The 20,503-nt window shown below is 40.4% G+C and overlaps 3 protein-coding genes across 3 annotated transcripts in view; 1 reads left to right on the top strand and 2 right to left on the bottom strand.

Moving 5' to 3' along the window:
• The window catches only part of L(1)g0289 (plexin domain containing lethal (1) G0289), a 37,158-nt gene extending 33,567 nt beyond the window's left edge, over window positions 1-3,591 (bottom strand). The window contains exon 1 of the mRNA XM_076786510.1: window positions 2,947-3,591. Coding sequence (XP_076642625.1) covers window positions 2,947-3,067 — 121 coding nt within the window. The 5' untranslated portion in view covers window positions 3,068-3,591. The remainder of the gene's footprint in view (window positions 1-2,946) is intronic.
• Window positions 3,592-5,460: 1,869 nt separating this feature from the next.
• On the bottom strand, window positions 5,461-9,922 carry LOC143353301 (cilia- and flagella-associated protein 69-like). The gene is made up of 11 exons (XM_076786508.1): window positions 9,476-9,922; window positions 8,764-9,196; window positions 8,397-8,631; window positions 8,041-8,341; window positions 7,784-7,965; window positions 7,566-7,717; window positions 7,292-7,496; window positions 6,905-7,212; window positions 6,614-6,828; window positions 6,126-6,554; window positions 5,461-6,061 (listed from the first exon to the last, which is right to left on the bottom strand). The coding sequence occupies exons 1-11, from the start codon at window positions 9,836-9,838 to the stop codon at window positions 5,873-5,875; spliced, it is 3,012 nt and encodes a 1,003-aa protein (XP_076642623.1). The 5' UTR covers window positions 9,839-9,922; the 3' UTR covers window positions 5,461-5,872.
• Window positions 9,923-11,459: 1,537 nt separating this feature from the next.
• Window positions 11,460-20,503, top strand: part of Stan (protocadherin-like wing polarity protein stan) — a 30,564-nt gene continuing 21,520 nt past the window's right edge. Inside the window, exon 1 of the mRNA XM_076786499.1 lies at window positions 11,460-11,970. The gene's annotated coding sequence lies outside the window, so the exon portion shown is untranslated. The remainder of the gene's footprint in view (window positions 11,971-20,503) is intronic.

The raw sequence follows: 20,503 nt of genomic DNA, 5'->3' as shown, positions 1-20,503 counted from the left end.
GGGACGACGACGACGACGTAAATAGAAACTAAATTTGGAGCCGTCGAATGATTTAGCCGACCGGATTCGTCGACTTTCGACCGAATAGTGTTCAAGGTCGTCTCTTCGAACACGTAGGAGAGACCCCTTCATCGTCCTTCGTGGTCCGAGAACGAGTGACCTTGAACATTATTGTGTTATGCGTCATTCGATTCACGCCTCCTTTAAGGTAACAGAAAAAATAAAGGAGCTAATGTCTGAAAATTACCACGCGAACGTAAAGAATCGAATTAGTGTCGCGGTTGTTACAAAAACAATAATTGAATTGGTAGTTCGAGCGACGCTTGCGCGACTATAGAGTCTGCTGGAACCCGTTCGGTCGGTTACAATCGGCTTCAACTCGGTCAGTGTCAATCGGGACGCTTCTGTTGCGAATAGAAGCATTAGGGTTTCTAATGATCGGCTCCGGACAATAAACTTCGCAATAATTTACTATAAGAACTAATATACTGCAATATTCTGAGCTTAAAGCCGCACACATTAATGTATCGTACACTGTAAGTGCTGTTACAGAATCGTAAAAATCACTCGATAATAAATAATGCTGTGCTCGAACAAATATTCAGTAAACGATTTTCGACGGTAATTGTACCCAAGGTCGAGCGAAGGTCGTGATATCATACCTCATTGGATTGGTCTTGGCCACAGCTATTTAGATCGCGATAACAAAAAGATAGACTCCCACTTAGAAAATCTCAGATGACCTTGAAATCTCCAAAAAATGTGACCTTGAAAACATTTCGCTCTTCACCGTAATATTTAGCACTCTGAACCAAATAATCTTTTCTTCTAACATATTTTCCTATAGTTAAAAATAGGGGCGATATTCAAGGTGATCGAGTTATGTTGTTCATCCTTATACAGGGTGATCCAGAAATCGTGCAACCAGTAGAATTAAAATAGTGTACATAGAAATGAGTACAATCTATGTACAGCTTCTACATTCTATGAAGAATCCTATGCACGACGAAACGTTAGAAAGAATATACATTCATGCACAACACGTTTTCGTGAAAGAGCCGTGCAAATACTTTCTCGACCCGGTGTATATCCCTTCGCCGCGATGATTCGGCCACGTCAACGCGGTCAAGTGAACGGTTGCACTTGCCACGGTTGTTATTATTGTTACTGTCGCTAAATCGAAATGCCCCTTCTCCACCGGAGTCGGTGCTTAGCTTATGGCGGCTACAGTTCTCGTAAAACTGCGCGTTCCTGCTGAAATAGAAAGTATCGCAAACGTATTCCGCGAAAAGGTATCGGACGGTTGCATTTTACCTCTATAGCCGGAAGAAGGGAGGGGCGAACGCGAACGCGCGCCGAGAAAGGTTAACGACTTCGAAAAATTGGTGAAGCTAAGCGATCATATTCTCGGCGTTCCAATGACGAACAGGCACGGGAACACAAAGCGTGGCAAAGCCGGCGATCTTGTGCCGCGAACCCACCCATGCGAATTTGATAAAAATGTGTCTCTGCAGATAAACTGACCCAACGTGACTTCACAAGATAATTCCATCTACGTATCGGCATTGATTAACATTTCTACGGTTTCAGCGTACTCCAAATTGTGAGGGTACCAATTACTATGCCTATATTCACTATACTTTTTTTTATAAACCTTATAACATGTATATTAACTGATTCTAATGAAAAAATTTATATAGGCACAATAATTGGTACAGTAATTAGGTTCCTTAGCCTATGGATATGCAACTGACGTAATACCTCATACAATACTTGAACGTTGAGTAACTTATTAGATACAGATAAATTTAATAATGTTTTGAATATTGATATAGCAATTTTTAGTGGCGCCTCGGAGTCGCCACTCGAGTGCTAGGGGTTAATTTAATTTGGAGTTCGTATGTACATATAGTTTTAGACGCTCGTATAACTCAACCACGCAATTTGATGACGATACAACAGCCCGCGCAAGAGGCATTGAAGTCGCCGAACACCGCTAATAAATGATAACGTCCATGCTGCGAGATTCACATCTGTGACGTAAAACAGGAAGGTTCCAGACAAAGAAGAGGTAGAGAACAGAGTACTAGTCACCGTGAGGAGCCCAATAAAGAGCAGAGAGACCGACATATTACGATGGACATCGTAAGGAACGATAACTGGTTCGAGAGATCGACCATTCCGATAGCGTCAGAAAGATACGCCACGCAGTATTATCGAGACCGCAATAAACGTCCCGAGATCCTTTTTCTAAGCTCTCGTGAATTTACAGACAACCCGTCAACTTTCGACCACACCAAAACGGACCTTATCTGACGCACACACCTCGCAATCATGCCAAAATGAATTCTCGCAAAACAAAAAAAAAATATATTGAAGAAACAGTGTTAACATTTGTTCATTAGTTTTAGGGGTACTCCAAAAAATCGGTTCCTCGACCTCAAGATTATTCTCGCTACATACGAGAACAAATCTTTTAACATAAATCCTTTGTTATGTAATATGTAATATAAGTTTTCTTTTCCTTCGGGGGAATTATGAGCGACAAAGAAGCGGTTTCTTTTTCGAAGGAGAATATTTTAAATACGCTCATATTTATAACAAACATGTCCACCTCCACTCCGATAACTTCGTTCATTTTGTTCTCTCGAATAATAATAAATAAATCGGGATCTAATGTACAATTGTAGAAGCAACTAAAGAGAGAATATTGTGCGAACGCAGGGTCCGATTTTCGTCCCGAACAGCCATAAACGCGAACTCACAGTGGTCCGTCACGTTTCGCTGGCGAGAGGCCTCGAGATAGGAGAGTCCGAGAGAAGGAGAGAGTAGGAGAGAAGAAAGAAAGAGAGAGAGAGAGAGAGAGAGAGAGAGAGAGAGAGAGAGAAGCATCTCGCAAGAGAACGCGTTCCAGGGTGCAACAAGTAGAATCGAGAAAAGACTCACTGAACTCGTTGTCGGCGACGCCGGGCTCGAGCGCGTATAACGCGATCAGCAACAGGGCGCAAGACCATCCTCGGACAGCTCCGTCACAGCCACGGTTAAAGCACCACCGTTCACACGCCATATTTACGTATAGCTGTTGAACAACTCTCGTGGCCACGGGATACAGGAATCCGTTGGTGTCTGTGTGCCTGTCTCGCGCACGACTAGCGATGACGGAAAGGATGATGAACGGAAATAAGAGAAGGGGAGGGTTCTCTCTCGGTAGAGAAACGCAGACAGACGGCTGCGGCTGCACACAGATTGTCAAAAGAGAGAACGGTGCTACGACGAGATCGTCGCCGAAAAACGAGTAGTCTCTTTCACCAACGGTTCCTCACAAAAAAGAAAATAGAAAAAAGAAACGTCACCGTGGATATGTCGAGAGAAAGAGAGAGAGAGTATGGTATTCGCGATAAACGCGACCGATTTTCCAGTTCGATTCCGGGCGACACAAGCCACGAACTGCACCGCGAGAAGGCGGAGAACTTTGTTCGGTGTGTACTCCGAAACGCGTTTTAAACCGGTACCGGGCGGACGAGAACGACGACAACGATCGCTTGCGGCGGGAACGGCATGTTGGCTCTCACTGGCTCATCGCCCCCGTCGTGTTGTTCCTCGGCCGCTCTCTTGGGGGAGTTTCCGTTACATTATCTAGATAATCGACGGAGGAATCTAGAGGCACGAGATACCGGCCGAGCCAATCGGATCGTTGCTGAAACAAAACGCTGGGCGCTGCTCGTCGACTCGTATGGCCATACTCCGGGATACGAAAATTACACTGTCCAACACCACAATCGTTTTGCAATACCTGTTGGGTGATTCTTATACACTTTGTCATCCTAAAACCAAATCTGAAAGCATAATTGCTCCATCACGCAACGTTTTCGAAAAATTTTCGTTTCTGTAAAAATGACGTGTTCCGCAAAAATTAAACACGCGAGAAAGTTCAAATTTGAGTCAAGAGATAGAGGGGACTCTCCTCTACATATCTATATAGTCAATTATATTTTTATGTACTTCCTAATAGTTGTAAATGGTTGTTAAAGTTTGAAAATGTGCCGACGCGGGTACTTTGTACGCTCTATTTTTTTATTTATGTGAAAAATCCTTTATCTAGCAGGAATTTACTATACAGGAATGCATTCTACAGACATTTCTGGTAAAGAAAGCATTTACGAAAAGTATTTGGTTCCCTTAATATACGAGAAGGTTCAGAAAATATTAATTGACAGCGTGTGCGCGACGCGTTCGCGCCAGACGGCCATTGCAGCCTTTTCTCGACTTGCCAGGGCCGTCGCTATGCCTAGTCGACGTTGATACCACTTAAGTATGTCTTTGCTTACTATGCTTAATTACATACATTTTTTTGTCTTTTTGGGTGCCAATCATTACAAAAGATTATAAAAATACGAGTTATATTCACATTTCATTGTGGAAATGCTTAATAAAGAAAATTGAATACAAAAACTTACCTATTTCTGATGTAAACAAACTAAAAATGTTTCCGCCTTGCTTGACGCTTGTTCCTGGTATCCCGATTTTCAATAATAAGTGTCCAGCAGTAATCAGCAAGCATCGCACATAAGTCTTTTCCTTTGTAACGTTTTTCCATTGTTGAAATATCTTGATGAAAGATTAATGCTGGAATTGTATTCCTTGTTTTGATTTTAAAATAATTTCGTCATGAATATAACAAAAACAGTTCGGCAGATTTGTACACCTTCGCGACAACTATATATATTACAACTATTAGGAAGTATATAAAAAAATAATTGACTATATGAATATGTAGAGGAGAGTCCCCTCTATCTCTTGACTCAAATTTGAACTTTCTCGCGTGTTTAGTTTTTGCGTAACATGTCATTTTGTATCAAAATCGGGCATTTTTACAAAAACCAAAATTTTTCGAAAACGTTGCGTGATGGAGCAATTATGCTTTCAGATTTGGTTTTGGGATGACAAAGTGTATAAGAATCACCCAACAGGTATTGCAAAACTCGAAAAAAGTTTGATTTTGTTGGACAGTGTTATTATTCCGCGATTCATAGAACACGTTTCCCTTTATCGCGTTCGCCAGAAAGAAATAAACGCGCCGGAGCAGGTACTTCGAGGCCGATCGGGTATCTTCGGACGCGATCGGATACGCTCGGATACCCGCGATCGACAAGATTGGATCCTCCGATGAAAGATGATTTCATCGTACCTTTCTCTCATTTCTAATGAACCTATTAAACATATTAAGACTGAAAATAAATTTCTACTTCGTTCCAATTTGTTGCACTACAGGTATGCGATTTTTATTTTAAATAAAGATCCGCTGTCTATCTATTCAATAAAACATATGTGAACTGGGAGGGCAGCGTTCTCAGGACACGTACACTTTAATGTAACAATAAGAATTATAATGATTAAACAAGGTATATTATGAATAAGAAAATCCTATTTGAAGCAAGTCTTTAATAATATTTCTTCTGCTTTTGTCATAAAGTATAATTACGGTCAGCAACCGATTTTACATCTCTGTACGGCGGGTTGCATACTTTGAGGCGTGACCTGCTCCAGGGGCGTGCGATTAATCCTCTGCATTACAATTTATTTGTTAGCTACGCGCTATTAGAATTTTTATATACATTTAAAGCAAATCTGCCGAAAATTGTTTAATATCATTTTCATTCTTTATTTTTTTTTTTCGAGTATAAATTGTTAATGGAAACGGTACGCCAATGTCTGGCACACGCATGAAAAATGAATACAATATATTCAAACCTAATTAATATTTGAGCTGTCAATGCAAGATTCGTAAATAATTGAGATTTTTATTTATCGCCGATAAAAAAGACCCCTATATTTACCAAAGACGATAAGGGACGAATATGCAACGTTTTAACTACACTTCTTCCTCAAATTGTTCTAATTTCGAGAAATCGTAATTCGTCAAAGATGAACAAGACGTTCCGGAAAAAATTGATTCGTCCAGAATATACGACTCGCTTGGCGAAACAGGAAGAACTTTCATTTGACCAAAATCTGAATGGGTTGTTAGATTGCTGAACACCACGTGTTGATCGAATATTGTCTGTAAAAAAAGATCTTTAATATAAAGATCTTTACTATATAAATAATTTTTTCAATATAATTACTGTAAAGTTGACTGCATCCATGAACGTTCTGTGATTATTTTCGCTAGTCTTGCGTGGAAAATTCAAGGCCATGTAGACTTGTTGCATTTGCTCAGTCTTTTTCTTTATCATATATTCTCGATTCGTTGCCCTGTATACATAATCTAATTCATCGAGCGCGTTCAGTGATAAAATAAGCTTGGAATCCCGAATCCTAGCATATTCATCTTTCTCTTCTATGTCCTCCTCTCTTTTCACAGAATGTATTATATTCTTCTGTCTTTTTTTCAGTAATATTCCCCACAAATAATATCTTTGTGTCATTAAAAATATTGCCTGACCATCCATACCGAGCGGGGTAATGCCAATCTGCTCAAAATACCTTTCGAGCTCTGTCCACACTTGACCTAACTTCAGATTAAAATACAGATCCATGCCAGACACTGTGATCTGAAAAGTGATTTCAATTATACTACAATAAAATCATAGCAGTCAACCAATATGCTCACTCTATCTTCCACTGGAAGGTCATAGTATAATATTTTATAGTGCTGTTTTGCCATGTTGTATTTCTCGTTGTCTTTCTCAATGATCTTTCTAATACTGTATATCTTTGCCCTAACTGAACCAATCATGTCGATCATTGCTGGACTAATGTGTCCACAAAGTTTTGTTTGGAAAGTCTCCAACCACTGTTTCTTGCTCATTGCAGGGAACTCTTCATCTGATGTGCAGCAAATTATTTTCTAATTATTAGACAGACCTAGTTTTCTTAAGAAAATCTGATTTTCGCAATTTGCCTCTCACTGCTCCATTGGGACATCTTGTAAATTCAAGCCTAATTTCTTCGCTCCTCCAGATCCTTGCTAACAGAGACATTAACGTTGTCTTTTTGTTTATGCCTCTCCAAGTGCATAAATAAGACCCGCAAAAATAATTGTCGCACATGTCTGTTAGTACCGCGAGAAACAGACGTTGAGACGGGTATGGGACTACCTCAATAATATCCAGAATAACATACACTGCTCCACTTTCAACAAACTTCTTCAAATTCGGGGGACACCATACTATACACTCCCAAATGTATGAACCTAATGCTAATAAAAGGCTACCAAAATTCTTTACGCCATAACTCACAAGAACGCTGCAACTGGCACAGCTGTGCTGGTTGAATTAAACTAACTCACCGTTGATCTATTTGAATTTCTTTATCATTCTGGTACAGACACTGGAAAAGCAGTTCCATAACAAATGCTATACTTTGATCTCCGAACATTTCGTGGTAAAAGATTTGCTTTTTTAAAAGCCTCTCAATTGAGATTAACACCAGTGTAAGAATTCTTTGTTCTTTCATTGTAAGTTTGCAAAAAGTTAAAATATAGTTAATCAATTCTGTAAAATAAAATTATTATATGTTAGCAATAATGAATGAAAGTAGTAATTTATAAATTGGGAGCTAACTGATCAATGATACTATAATCCCATGTTCTCTGAAGTTCTCAAGTAACAAAGTATTGTCGCTTAAGGTAATTGAACAGATTGCTTTTATGCAATGTGTTATAATGTCCGCATCGAACTTCGTAGACAAACTCCAGTCTAATAGCAATAACAATCTACAAGAATGTAATTACTTTATACGAACATTTAAAATTTTTATCTGTTTATTAAATTCTAAGTACCTAATGGTACCATTATATGCTACAAAATCTTTTGGCATTTTTGGTGCCAGCACAGACAAGGTTTTAATAGCATACGTCCATAGGTTCCAATATTGAGACGTAGTCCAAGTAATTTGTGATCGTTCGATGTCTGGATTAACAAGTTGAAGTATCGTCTGCATCAATTTTCTGTGTACCATTATCTATTCGAAAAGAATACCAAAGAACAACAATATTGTCTATAATCCAATAAAAACAGAAATCAATAAAATAATTACAGAAATGCACGCATCAATTTGAGATAGGTGAATAGCAATCAACAACAAGACTTTTTGGAAGAACAAGTCTTCATTGGTTCTACCGAATGTTATTGTTTCTGAAAATACTCTCACAGAGCCAGTCTCAACTGCTATCAAGAACTTAATCACTTTGTCTGCTATACCGCTGCTAATGAAGTTCCAAGTGGGAAAGGTGATTAAAATTGTAAGAATAATAGCTGCTATTTCGTTTCTGATTTTTATGCTGATACTCTTGAATTGGCTGTAGAATATTTGTCTTTCGAATGTGTAGGACAAACCCCTGTGTGATTTCGATTAGTCATTATCATTTCATTTTTTATGTATTCGTTGTTTACCATAGTGCACAGTGTGCACACAAAGTTGTCTTCAAGTTGGGCACATTGATAGGGGGAAGAATGGATTTCATCAGACACCATAGCGTGTTCATTATTAAAATGGTTGTGTCCTCAGGGTATTCGCTACCTATTAGTAATGAATCTGGTGGCCGTGTGCAGCGTAATTGAGTGGCATAAGGAAGATCCATTCTGACCAATATTATATTAAGCACTCCAACTTCTAACATTCTGTGAGCTGTGTTAAATATTTTAGAGAGTCCCTACTTATGTTCCAAATATACAGGATGGAACATTTAGAGCAGGTCACCTCGATACCTTGAGGTCAACCCTGTTTTAAATGCTTCCCTCTGTATATTGCATTACTTACAGCATTTGTACGAAATAGAAGAAAGCAAAAAGACCAATTCCAAGATCTTTTGATACATCTCTGGAAGAGAGCCTTCTAACGTCTTCACTACCATATTTGGCAGCTGTGACTTTTCCATAAATGCAAGGCAATCTTTAATCTTAATTGCTGCAACGTTCGAGCTGTCTCTGTTCAATAATAAAGAGTGGATGGCTTTGTGAATCTCCAATGCTTGTTCTTTGGTTGGTAAAACAGCAAGAAGCTTCCCTAATAATGTGAAGTACTGTTCTATTCTATCGTTATTCGTTAGAATTTCAGAAGACTTTTCTAACAAAGGAGGTAGACTGCAAAGCTTCAACATTTCATTGAGGAGTTGCTTGTACTGTTCCACAGAGTCAACATTTTGAACCAAAAATTCTAATATCCTTATTATTTTAGGCAAATCTTTAACCTTCTAATTACAATTTTAAGGAAGTTCTTATAAATGATTAAAGAATTGGATTAAGTCAACCATAATTTTTTATGATTGGCGAGCAATGACCAAATTAAAAAACTTGATATAATGTTAGAATCCAATGTATACAGAGTGTCCCATCGAAGTTCCATTTAAATATCGTTGACCTTGTAATCACGGAAACTGTGACCTTGAGAACATTTCTTATAGTTTTCAAGTTAGCTGGGATACTCGGTACATTGGAACCAAAAAATTGATGTTTCATCCTTCAAAGGATACATAACCATGATTTTTTATTCCATGCAAATATTTATGCAAGAGCCTGCAAATTCGCGGCGCACTGTCCTTCGTCACAGGATCAGATATAAGCTCGTCTAATTTCGTCAAAGTATAATTCGGATCGACCTCCGATTGTTTCATAAAATCGAATAGATTCGCCGGTATTTTATCGGTCTCAGGACACTCGAGCATAACATATTTTGGACAGTTAAATTCCTTCCAAACGTCTCTGACGTCGAATTTATCGTGAACTCCGCTCTCGGATTTTTTCTCCTCAATATCCATGTCAGATCTTTTTAAACAATATTCAGAAATGCTCGAAGAATGTTTTATATCATCGTGCATTGTGTCATCTAATGTCATATTTGACGAACAAAACAATAGTCATCGCCAAGGCAATCAAACAACAGCGATCGTTCGCAAATACCGATCGAATAATAAATAAAATTCTTACCTACGTTTCGCTGGACGTGTCATACATAATTCACCACAAAAACTTGATTACAATTACTGCGATAATTCAACCTCTCTAAAATCATATTAAAATGTGGCGGACAAATTGCGAAGGAAATCGTTCGCTAACCTGGTGGTGCCACCTGCGGTAGAATATTGCAAATTTAATCACAGGTGGCGCTGAAAATGAAAGTAGCGCCGACTCGGTATTACCGTCATTTAATTCAAAATTTTTCTGTCGAAAACACATTTTATATTCCATTTTACAGTGCGAATATTTGTCAAAAATTTGGTAGAATCAAACGGGAATAAATTGTACGAGATACTGTGTCGTTTGTACGCATACGTGACGGAAATTATCGTCTATAAAAGGTCGACTACTATGGATTCTTACATACACACGACTGTTTAAACGTGTTTGTAGTTCTTGCACGTGCAGGAGAGAGTTTGCAACAGTCGCCGACGCTACCGATGGCAGCAAGCTGCGTGCCTGTGTTCCTCGATTTTCTTCGATTTTTAACCGTACGTGTTCGACTTTCATTTTTATCATTGAAGATTATTATTAATAATAGACTTCTCAGTGAGTAGCTCAATGATCACTAATCGTGATCATATTAACGGTTCCGCAAAACATGTTCGACTTTTGTAAGCAACCGAAAGTGCTTTTAAGTTTTCGATCTTTTATCGGTGTTGCAGAAAAAGGAATTAAATGTGACAATCGTATCTCGTAATCGATACTAGAATTATCTTACGACAGGATAGCGTGTTTAACGGTAATTATTGTGGAACGTTTTTGCGCTTAGTGCATAGAAAGCAGTTCATTAGTCGTGCTCGATTAAAGCACTTTCGAAATAATTCGCCACTGATTTATTTAACGAGACAAGAATAATTTGAATACATTATGAACTACAAACATGGATTGTAAGTTTGATGTCTTGGGCTGCTCTGGCATCGCAACGTCTCATTGCAACCAGCCTTCACAAATCTTGCAGTTAGTCTTAGATTAGACAATTTTCTCTAATAATTAAATTAAGGCGAACTATTAACTGCGTAGACAATATTTTATTTGTATTTATTGATGAACAATTTGAAATTCGTAAGAAAAAAGTTTCGAAAACTCGGGATAGTTTTAGAAGGCATCACAGCTTAATGAGAGAGTACCTAACACATTAGATTAGATTCACAGCCAGCAGTAATAAACGATTGAAAGCTTTTACATTAATGTAGTACCGGTTCACGTGATCGTTTCTTAATTAATTCTAAACTTTTTGCCTTTCAATTGTCTTTCAGCCTAACGGAAACAATGAATAACATTGTTTGTAACCGCTGAACATTTATATTGTTCATGCCCCACTTATTTTCCTTTTAGGAGATTATTCAAGAGAGCGAAGTTTTAATGATTGTAACCGTTTTGATGATTTTCATCGGTCAAATGAGAGCAGGGCAAATGTGCTTTATTTCATCCCTCGCCCAATAGTCATCCTTCTCGAAACGAAACTGCTTAAAAATAAACAATTACTAACAAGCTCTTACACATTTCCCTGTATTATAATAGAAAATGGCATCCCAATAATAACGCTTCAGGCATCTAAAAGAGAACAATCACTCTGGAGTCTTGTTGGTTGAAGGAAAGTGGGGATCGAGAGATGCGTGATCCGTGGATCGTTTTCCTCGGCGTGGATCGTGGTCGTGTTCGATCGTGGCCCGAAGTCAATGTCGAGACACACGGTCGCAGGTAGTCGCCCTCTACTTCTACTACGCTCGCATGTAAGACTGGTTCGTGCGTGCGTGGACTGGTTCGTAGTAGTCGGGACGCTGCCGAGAGAGCAGCTGAACAGCGTGCACGTCGTCGGCGGTTTGTGCGGTGTGTTTTGTGCGTCCGTTGTGCGTCCTTTAAAAACGGCAACAACAAAAAATTTCCCCGGTGCTCCTGTGGAACAGTGACAGTTTTTCGCGTAAAGGGATTCAAGGATTACGGGAAAGAGGCTGGGCGTGACTCGAGATGTGACAAATCTGAGAAGAGAGGCGACCTTGGCGGGACGGTGAGTGACCCTTTCGAATGGCACATTCTCGTCGTCTCTCGATTTTTCTGCCGGCGGCGGTAACCGGCGTTTTCTCACGATGGGAACAACCAGCGTTCTTTAATTAGCAAGACTATGCACCCGTGTAACGAGTCCCCGCTACAATTATTTTCTGGTGGGCTTTTGCCTGTAACCCCCGTCGCTAACGACCGGGAAGCCACTGCTTTTTCGTCCCTCTTTTTATTCATCGCTGTAAGTCTGACTACCTTATAGCCGCTACCCCGGCTTGTGAGAACCCCGAGCACGCACTGTTCAGTGCAGTAACATTTGCGAACGCACCGGTTAATATATTCTAACCTTTTTGACGTGGACATGTTTGGTCATCCTTCGGACCGTTGGCGATTTATTTCTGATGGGATTTAAGATAGGCTGTTGGCTATTTTTTTACTGAGTTAATAGGGAATAGGAGTATGTAGTAGGAATTTTTTTTGGGACCATTTGCAATTTTATTCAGCTATTTAATAGCTTTATAAGAGAATTTAGTACTGTTTCTATTGACTCCGGTGGGTCAAGCAGCAATTCAAATTAGCCGCCAGAATTCGAACATTTTAATCCCCTGTTTTGAAAAATTTTAACTTATAGAAAAATGGCAGATTTTTCAGAATCATTGAACAGTGATTTCTTTTTTACACTCGAACTACTGTGATAGTTTCTGACTGGTTTAATAAAATGAATCAGAATGACTCATTCTCAGTTCTTTATAGACGTTAGAAGGGTGCATTTGTTGAATTTTACATTGACTGAATAACTTTAAACAGGAGCGGATTTATAATATCAATAGCTATAAAATAGAAAATTCAAAATTACGTGAGTCATTTTGACCCACGTGGTAGTCTTACTGTTGAGTACACTGTATCTACTTATTTCAAAATGGCCTCCAGATCGATTGTATTTATTATTCTCAATTAGAATATAGTAAAATAATCAACTATGTATAATTTTTACCTTATTATTTAGTATTATTATACATTTTCATTTTGGGGGCAGTAGAATAAATAATTTTGATTTCAGGGCCAGTAGAATGGCAATTATTATTGTAGGGCAACTAGTATGAACAATTTTTTGTACTGTAGTGCCCGTAGAATAAACAATAATTCTCGCAAAGAAACTACTGCGTGTAATTTGTATTGTAGAGCCAGTAAAATAAACAATTTTTATTATAGGGCAAGTGGAATTGCTAATTTGTACTGAAAAACGATATGGAGGATTTCCATAGGCAACCGGCGGGTTCGAAGAAAGTTTACTATAGTAATTTCACCGGCGATGGTAATCTCAGTTATTTCGTAGGCTAGCCTCTCGCCGGAAGAGAGCAACCAAAGAAGCTGCGTGTGTGCATATGTATTTCCTCCGAACGTTTATCTGCCAGAAGGACATTCCTGACATTTTGCGTGACTTGGTAATATTTCATTCCTCGGACAATATTTTTTGGCGTTTTCATCACGTGTGGAGTCTCTCTCGTATTTCCGCACGAGATAATTTATGAACGTGTTTGATCAGTCGTCGACCGATTATAAGAATACATTACACGTCACTTCATTAAAAAAATTCTATCCATCCTCGTCCATTCACGCTATTCTCGCATATCCCATTAAGTTATGGTACGCGCGTTGGGAGCAGACTCAATTTCATATAAAATTCAGTCAAATTAAAACCTAAACTCGGTTGAATTCATGTCTAGATAAAAGTCAACATTATTCTTCTGGGAACATCATTACACGGTTAACAAGAGTACGTGTAATTGCTATCTTCGTATTAATTTAATAATTCTGGATTATGTGCATAAATATTCTCACTTTTCTTCGTCTCCTGGTTTCAACCCTTACCAACAACCCTCAATCTTGTAACACAATGTATCGTGAAAAATTCCAGGCTAATCGAGCGACGAATGATTGTTGGCGCAAACACGATTATTTACAACATTCCAGCATTCTGAGAAATATTCTTCGATTAATTTACTAAGCAATCCAACAACAGAGTTCTTCTATTTTATTAACTTCTCTCTAATTTATTTTAAGAAAAATAAAATTAATATCTATTGTATGCCTATGTGTTCTCCAATATCCATATTTAATAGATTCTGTTCGAGATTTTAAGGTCTTAAGATTCCGTACAACTTTCAGATAAATTGTCCAACAAATACAACAAGATACAAGACGAGTACAAAATTCTCATCGATTTACAAAATTCCTGGCGACCCCAAAGCCACCAGGCCTCCAATTACCGGTCGAATCTTCGAATACACAATAAAGACGTCGGGCTACCATTATTATACTTGTGCCGTCTTCGGGAGGTCGCTCGATACATCGAAGATCGTTTACGGATCAGGAAGGGGTGTAACACGAGGCGGAAGACCCGTCCGATTCGAATAAGAAGCCCGAAGAGTGGCGTGTGCGCGCTCTAGAAAAATTTAGATACGAGGGCGAGACTTGGAGGGTTGCAGAGGGGTGTAGCAGAGGGGTGTACAGTACACCGGGTAGTTTCCCTCGGCCCCGGCGAATCAATATTTGTCCCGACGACTGTCGGCGTCGAAGCTGCGGAACGTGAGTCACTCACCCCTGATTGCGAGGGCGAACGGGGGTTAGAGAAGGATGACTTTTCTCGAGCAACGCAGTGCGCACCCTCTCTTCTCTCCACGTTATCGTGCGCCCCCCTCGGTCTACTCGACTCGATATAATGCGGCAAGACTGCCCAGGTTCGCGGAGACGACGCGGAAATTCTGCACGCGAACGCTCTCCGCCGATTTCACGTTCCATATAGTACACGCGATTATCGCGGCTTCGGCCGCCCACCGATTGTCTGCGGTAAATCTCCAATCTTCGTCGCTCTTCGCGGTCTTCGTCCAGTCTGAACAAAATGTCTTCAACCCCTCGCACCGATTGCAGTGATTGGAACATCTTTATTATTCATCATTTCCTAGAAGAGGGACGATTATATTCATCATGCATTTAATTACAACTTTTTTTTTTCTACCTTCCGATAGCCCGTGCATAATCCAGACAGACACGAAGGTGGAAATCATCGTCCATAAATTCCACTATCCGAGCGAAAGAGAGGCGATAAAAAAATTTTACGGTACCCCATAAAGATAAATCGCCGATGAATTTTTCAATAAACCCGGGATCCTCGAAACTTCAGAAAAATCTGTGGAACAGTAGCGTGATGTGTTCGGTTTCCGTTATCCGAGGGGTAGGTGGGCCCTTTCACCGAAAAATCGGAGAAGGGCCTCCCCCCGCCCCGATCAGTTCCCTTCGTAGGTCTCTTCGACAACTCGAAGGTAGATGCTAACCGCAGATAAAGGTCCTACGGTGGAACGGTCAATTTTCTGAAACCTGTTCCCACAGCATGAGAGCCGGGCCCTCTTCCCTGGGCCCCCCTTCGAACGGGTTTACTTAGGCGAATACATTTCACGCTCGTACGCGCGCACGCGGCCGTCTTTAAGGCCTGTAAATTAACGTTCCCGTTCTTACGACTGCGCCCGCGGAATCCGAAAATTCGTGAGTATCTTAATTAAAAACCACCCGAGAAATCCTCGGGCCCCGCGATAACGCGATCACCGCTTAATTCCGTCGATGGACCCCGATTTCCGGGGCCCTGAAGTGGTTATTTCGATGCCCCTTGGTCCCCGATCAGCTTGTTCGACTGCGTTGCGAAAATTAACTTATTTCGATGTTATATCTTGATTGTGGGTGATAGAATTTACGTAGATTTCTCGCAATTTTGGTTTTTCAAAATCAAATCAATTACAAGATACACGAGCTAACTAAACATTTTAATATGTTGGAAACAATACGTCGGCAATCTGCTCTCTGTTTTAAATTGCACCTGCCCATCTAGTGATTACATTGCAGATTTTCATCCAAGATAAAAATTGTCTGCAGTAATTTCAGGCTATAGGAGCTGCATAAACATTTGCTTTTTTCCGAGTAATTGTACTAAGCTGAAAATAATTCAACAGTACATATAAATTCTGTTTTCTTGCATTCGACGTGCACGTCTGCGTTGTAACCGCACACAGGCAGTGTAATAGTAATGAAGAACCGTTGTTGAGACATCTGTTATACAGCACGGATATCTACTCAGGCGAGAACCATTACAGTAATCAACGCAGTAGCAAAACCGTGTCGTCCAAATCGAAAAGCGACTCCGAACGACCGTTGCTTTTGCCATAAACGTAGAAGGCGAGTCTCGTAAGGTGGCGAAGATACTCGTTGAAGATATTCATACGTTTTCGCGAATGGCAACATCTCCGTTCACGCATTTGCACGCTTTCAGTTTCCTTTCGCTGTACCTCGAGGAAACGACACTTTCCATCGGATGACTCGGCGTCATCGAGGCCGCCTGAATTCGCGGTGGCAACGCGGTTTTTCTAGGGACCATCGAACAGTGTCGATGATGAATTCACCTGGAACGTTCGCCACGGACGAGCAGTTTATTCCGTGGCGGTTTTACAATAACCACCGTTACGCTGCCGGAGAAACTATATTCGCGTAACGGTGAGCGGTGTTATCGGAAAAAGGAGAGGAGAGGCGCTGTCTATCCGGGAATATACAGTATTATACAATACGGTATAGCGCGCCGGCGTGCGTCATTGAATTCTCAGCTAGACTGTCGGTCATCGCTGCCCAGGAGAGCGATGACACGGGACGATCTTTTAGGAGAAGCGTCCTGATCGATGTCGTGATGGCGAATGGGGTGGAAAATGACTATTTTTATCGGTGTCGGCGGAGGGGTTAGCGAGCGGACGAGGATTTTTAACACTGAATAACAACTGCCGGTCAAATGACTGGTTACATATTATTTATTCTACAATTATTGAAATTATCAAGTTGCTACTATTCAAGCACATGTTACAATCTAAATATTCTACAATTATTGAAATTATCAAGTTGCTACTATTCAAGCACATGTTACAATCTAAATATTCTACAATTATTGAAATTATCAAGTTGCTACTATTCAAGCACATGTTACAATCTAAATATTCTACAATTATTGAAATTATCAAGTTGCTACTATTCAAGCACATGTTACAATCTAAATATTCTACAATTATTGAAATTATCAAGTTGCTACTATTCAAGCACATGTTACAATCAAAATATTCTACAATTATTGAAATTATCAAGTTGCTACTATTCAAGCACGTGTTACAATCAAAATTGCACAAAATCTAAGTAAATACAGCCTTGTCGTTTTTATAAGGTAACCGTCGAGTACCGAGATTTTAAAATAATGAGAGTTTCTTTCATAGACTCTTCACGAATATAATGGATAAGAATTTGTTTACGAACAATCAGAATTCAGGAGAATAGGTAAAATTGTTAGGGGATGTTTTCTATCTCCTCCATATCCAACTTTAATTTTTATGTCTTGGATAGGTTCACAGATTTGATCAAGATGATAACGACTTAAGATTAAAATGTATTTTAACGAATATTTGGGACGTGCGTAAACGCAAATGCAGAAACCACCAGCTTCAGAACGCATCCCAGGTGAAACGGTCAAAATCTATTCAATCGTCCAGAAATTACACGACGCCGTTAAACCGGGGTTCGCAATTACGGTCATATTACACCGATTATTATTTCACCGTGATGACACGCCGCGAACGCAATAATCCCGACGGAAAATATCGACGCGATCACAATTACACGAAGCGGCTCATCAACCGGCGTTGTTAACGTCCGACCGGGATCGGTGTCTCAATTAAAAAAGTCGCAAGAAGATCTCTCGCAGCCGTGATCTTGTACCTGGCTGAGTCTCGCAGCCTTGAACAAAGACTGGAGAACCGTGTGCACACCTGAGCACGAGTACAAACATGTACCCCACACCTGTGTACAGGCACAGACCGTGTACACAGTGTCGTGATAGTCTTCGCGGCGTCTCTCGCGTGTTCATTCGTCAAGGCAGAAACGAACGGAGCTTTTCGATGGAAAAACGAGTTAATACTAAGCTTGCGGTACAATGAACATTTTATGCATCGATTTCAAGAAACATAAGCTGCATGGACAATACTATTTTATTTTGCGTTTCATCTACTCATTTTTGTCTTAACGGCATCAAATCCGCAGTCTACTTATGAATAATGATAAGCTCGGGAAAATTTCACAAGGGAAAATTAAATTAAATTAAAGCGAACCGAACCGCGACTAATATATTTTATGGGGCAACCTTGATCAGATAAATTTCGAAAACATTAAGAAAAAGGCTCTACGTTCAATTATTTAAAAGATAGTATTTCGCGAATAATAAAGAGATTCAAACCTCTTGAAAAGCGAAGTAAACTCGAGTCATTTTTTAATAAACTAATTCGTCCAACATCTCGAAAAAGTTACAATCGTTCGGTCCGATTTGAAAAATGTTATTCCTGTTAAAGGGTGCGCGAATACAGTTGTCCGCCATTGTAAGACTCATTTTGGATATGAAATGACGGTGTACAACAGAACGTGTTCTATTGTGCGGTATTCGCCACGAAACACCTCGAGGCAATCATTGTCTGGACTCTTCTTCTCCGCCTTCTTCCCAGAATATAATTCCACCCTAATTTCGACCGACCTTCATGACCAGGGACGAGAAGCCGTGCGTAATCGCAATAAAACTCGCTCGAACGAGACCCAGGCTGGTTGTTCGACGAAACACGGATTCTTCGAAAACCGTGGCCGACCGATCCGAAACGCGATTATGGTAATGGCAACGTATCGGTCGCCGAAAGTATTCCCCGTCGTGTAATTATTACACACGCTCCTGGCCGTTCTGGCGACGATTAATCGCGGAAAGGCGAGCCTCGAGATTGAGAAACTCATTTGCTTGTGTAATCGTTTCAGTCCTGACGGTAATAATGTTTTTGATGTTGCGGGAATGGTTGTTCGCTGATAGGCTCGACACTGGAGACACGAAATTAAGTTTTGATTGTTCTGAGCGCCAGGAGTATTGCGTTTTTGAACTACGCGAATCTCAAAGATTGACAAGTTTTTTCCTTACAAACTGAACGGTACATGTTCATAAAACTTTACAGACTTCTTTGTCCATTTTAGCGTCAAATGTTTAGTAGTTATTGAAGCAAACCGTTCGTACGAAAGCAGACTATCGACGGCAAAGGGTTTACTTAACAATATCTTTCTGATAAACCGAACGATATATTTTTATGAAACTCTGCAGACTTGTTCATACATATCCAAGCTACGTTCATGATTTTTTATAGACAACTGTCTGCACAGTTTACGTAGTTATTCACCGAGAATGTTCAACCTGTCGTGAGGATCTTTGGGAATTTTTGCTCCAATCAACAACACAGTATATTAAAATGAAACTTTGCAGACTTGTTCATATGCCATCTAAGCTACATTCAGTATTATTCATACAGGTATTGCAAGTTTAGAAATTATTCAGCAAGGAAGCAAACCACCCCCTTGTTAACTAGCTGTAAGGGTGCGCTTCAGCAATTTTTTTCTAACAAACGGCTCCATATATTTTCACAAAACTTTACCGACTTACTTACGCATATTCAAGCTACGTTCATAAATTTTGACAAACAGCTATCTCCGAGGCATCGGTAATTATTCACCGGGGCACCGAGCCGTAATTATGTCCGTAAACAGATGGGCACCAAGTGGTCCCAAAAAGTTAATAAGCGACACTTAGGCAAAGTTAGCGTTTACAAAAGAATTTCACTGGATCGAGTTTCGCGCTACCAGTATCCGTATCCCTGACCGCAGGAGCGAGCCACGGGGAGAAAAAAAGGTGGGTCGGGCCTCCAGCAGGGATTCCATGGCTTTCATCGAAAGACCTATTAATTACGCGAAAGGGATGCTGGCTGTTCTTCGGCCCGAAAAAACTCTCCGGAATTCGAACCTACCAATTACCAGGGGGCCCTGGTCTCATCCCGGCAACGTCTCACACGCGTTTCATAGTCGGTCAAAAGCATTCTCTCTCTACCTCTACCTCTCTCTCTCTCTCTCTCTCTCTCTCTCTCTCTCTTTGAAGAGATGTCCGAGAGATAACCGGTCGAAAAGTCTGCCGATGCTGGCTAAACTAGCGATCCGTCGATCAATCGAGAGCTACCTGTTATCTCGGAACCAGTCGACCTCGAGAGCCAGCACACAACCCGGGGACCGCTGGAACACTCGGTCCCTTTTAATAAAGACATAAAAGCGTATTCGACCGCCGTTTCCAGAGATCGTCTCGATCCAATTCACTGTTTTCTGACGGCTCGTCGCTCGTCTCTTTACACGGATTACACGGCTGCCGCGTTTTTACAAACGAATAGCCACCTGTTCCGCTTCGGGTCACTCAGAATTCACTGCACCTCCGACGCACCGGGTCCTTGAATTTTTCGGGGGGGATTTTCGGAGCTCGATGCACCGGAAAAGCCGTGGTTGTCCTGTCAACCCTTCGGTTTCACTTTCCGTCTACACGCGATGCTAGTTTATCTTATCTTCGTCTGCCTCGTTGATTTTGATTCAGTGCATGTGAAACCTGTCTTGTTTGTTCGCTG

Source organism: Halictus rubicundus, chromosome 4 (assembly GCF_050948215.1).
Source record: "Halictus rubicundus isolate RS-2024b chromosome 4, iyHalRubi1_principal, whole genome shotgun sequence".
Taxonomy (NCBI): domain Eukaryota; kingdom Metazoa; phylum Arthropoda; class Insecta; order Hymenoptera; family Halictidae; genus Halictus; species Halictus rubicundus.
This window is presented reverse-complemented; position numbering and strand designations above follow the sequence as displayed.

What these genes read in the sequence shown, in the direction of transcription:
- LOC143353301 (XM_076786508.1), bottom strand. Translation starts at nt 9,838, where the DNA reads ATGACATTAGATGACACAATGCACGATGATATAAAACATTCTTCGAGC. An exon ending in TGTGCACACTGTGCACTATG is followed by an intron (nt 8,342 to 8,396) that starts GTAAACAACGAA and finishes GAAATCACACAG; the next exon opens with GGGTTTGTCCTACACATTCG. An exon ending in GAAATTCAAATAGATCAACG is followed by an intron (nt 7,213 to 7,291) that starts GTGAGTTAGTTT and finishes GAATTTTGGTAG; the next exon opens with CCTTTTATTAGCATTAGGTT.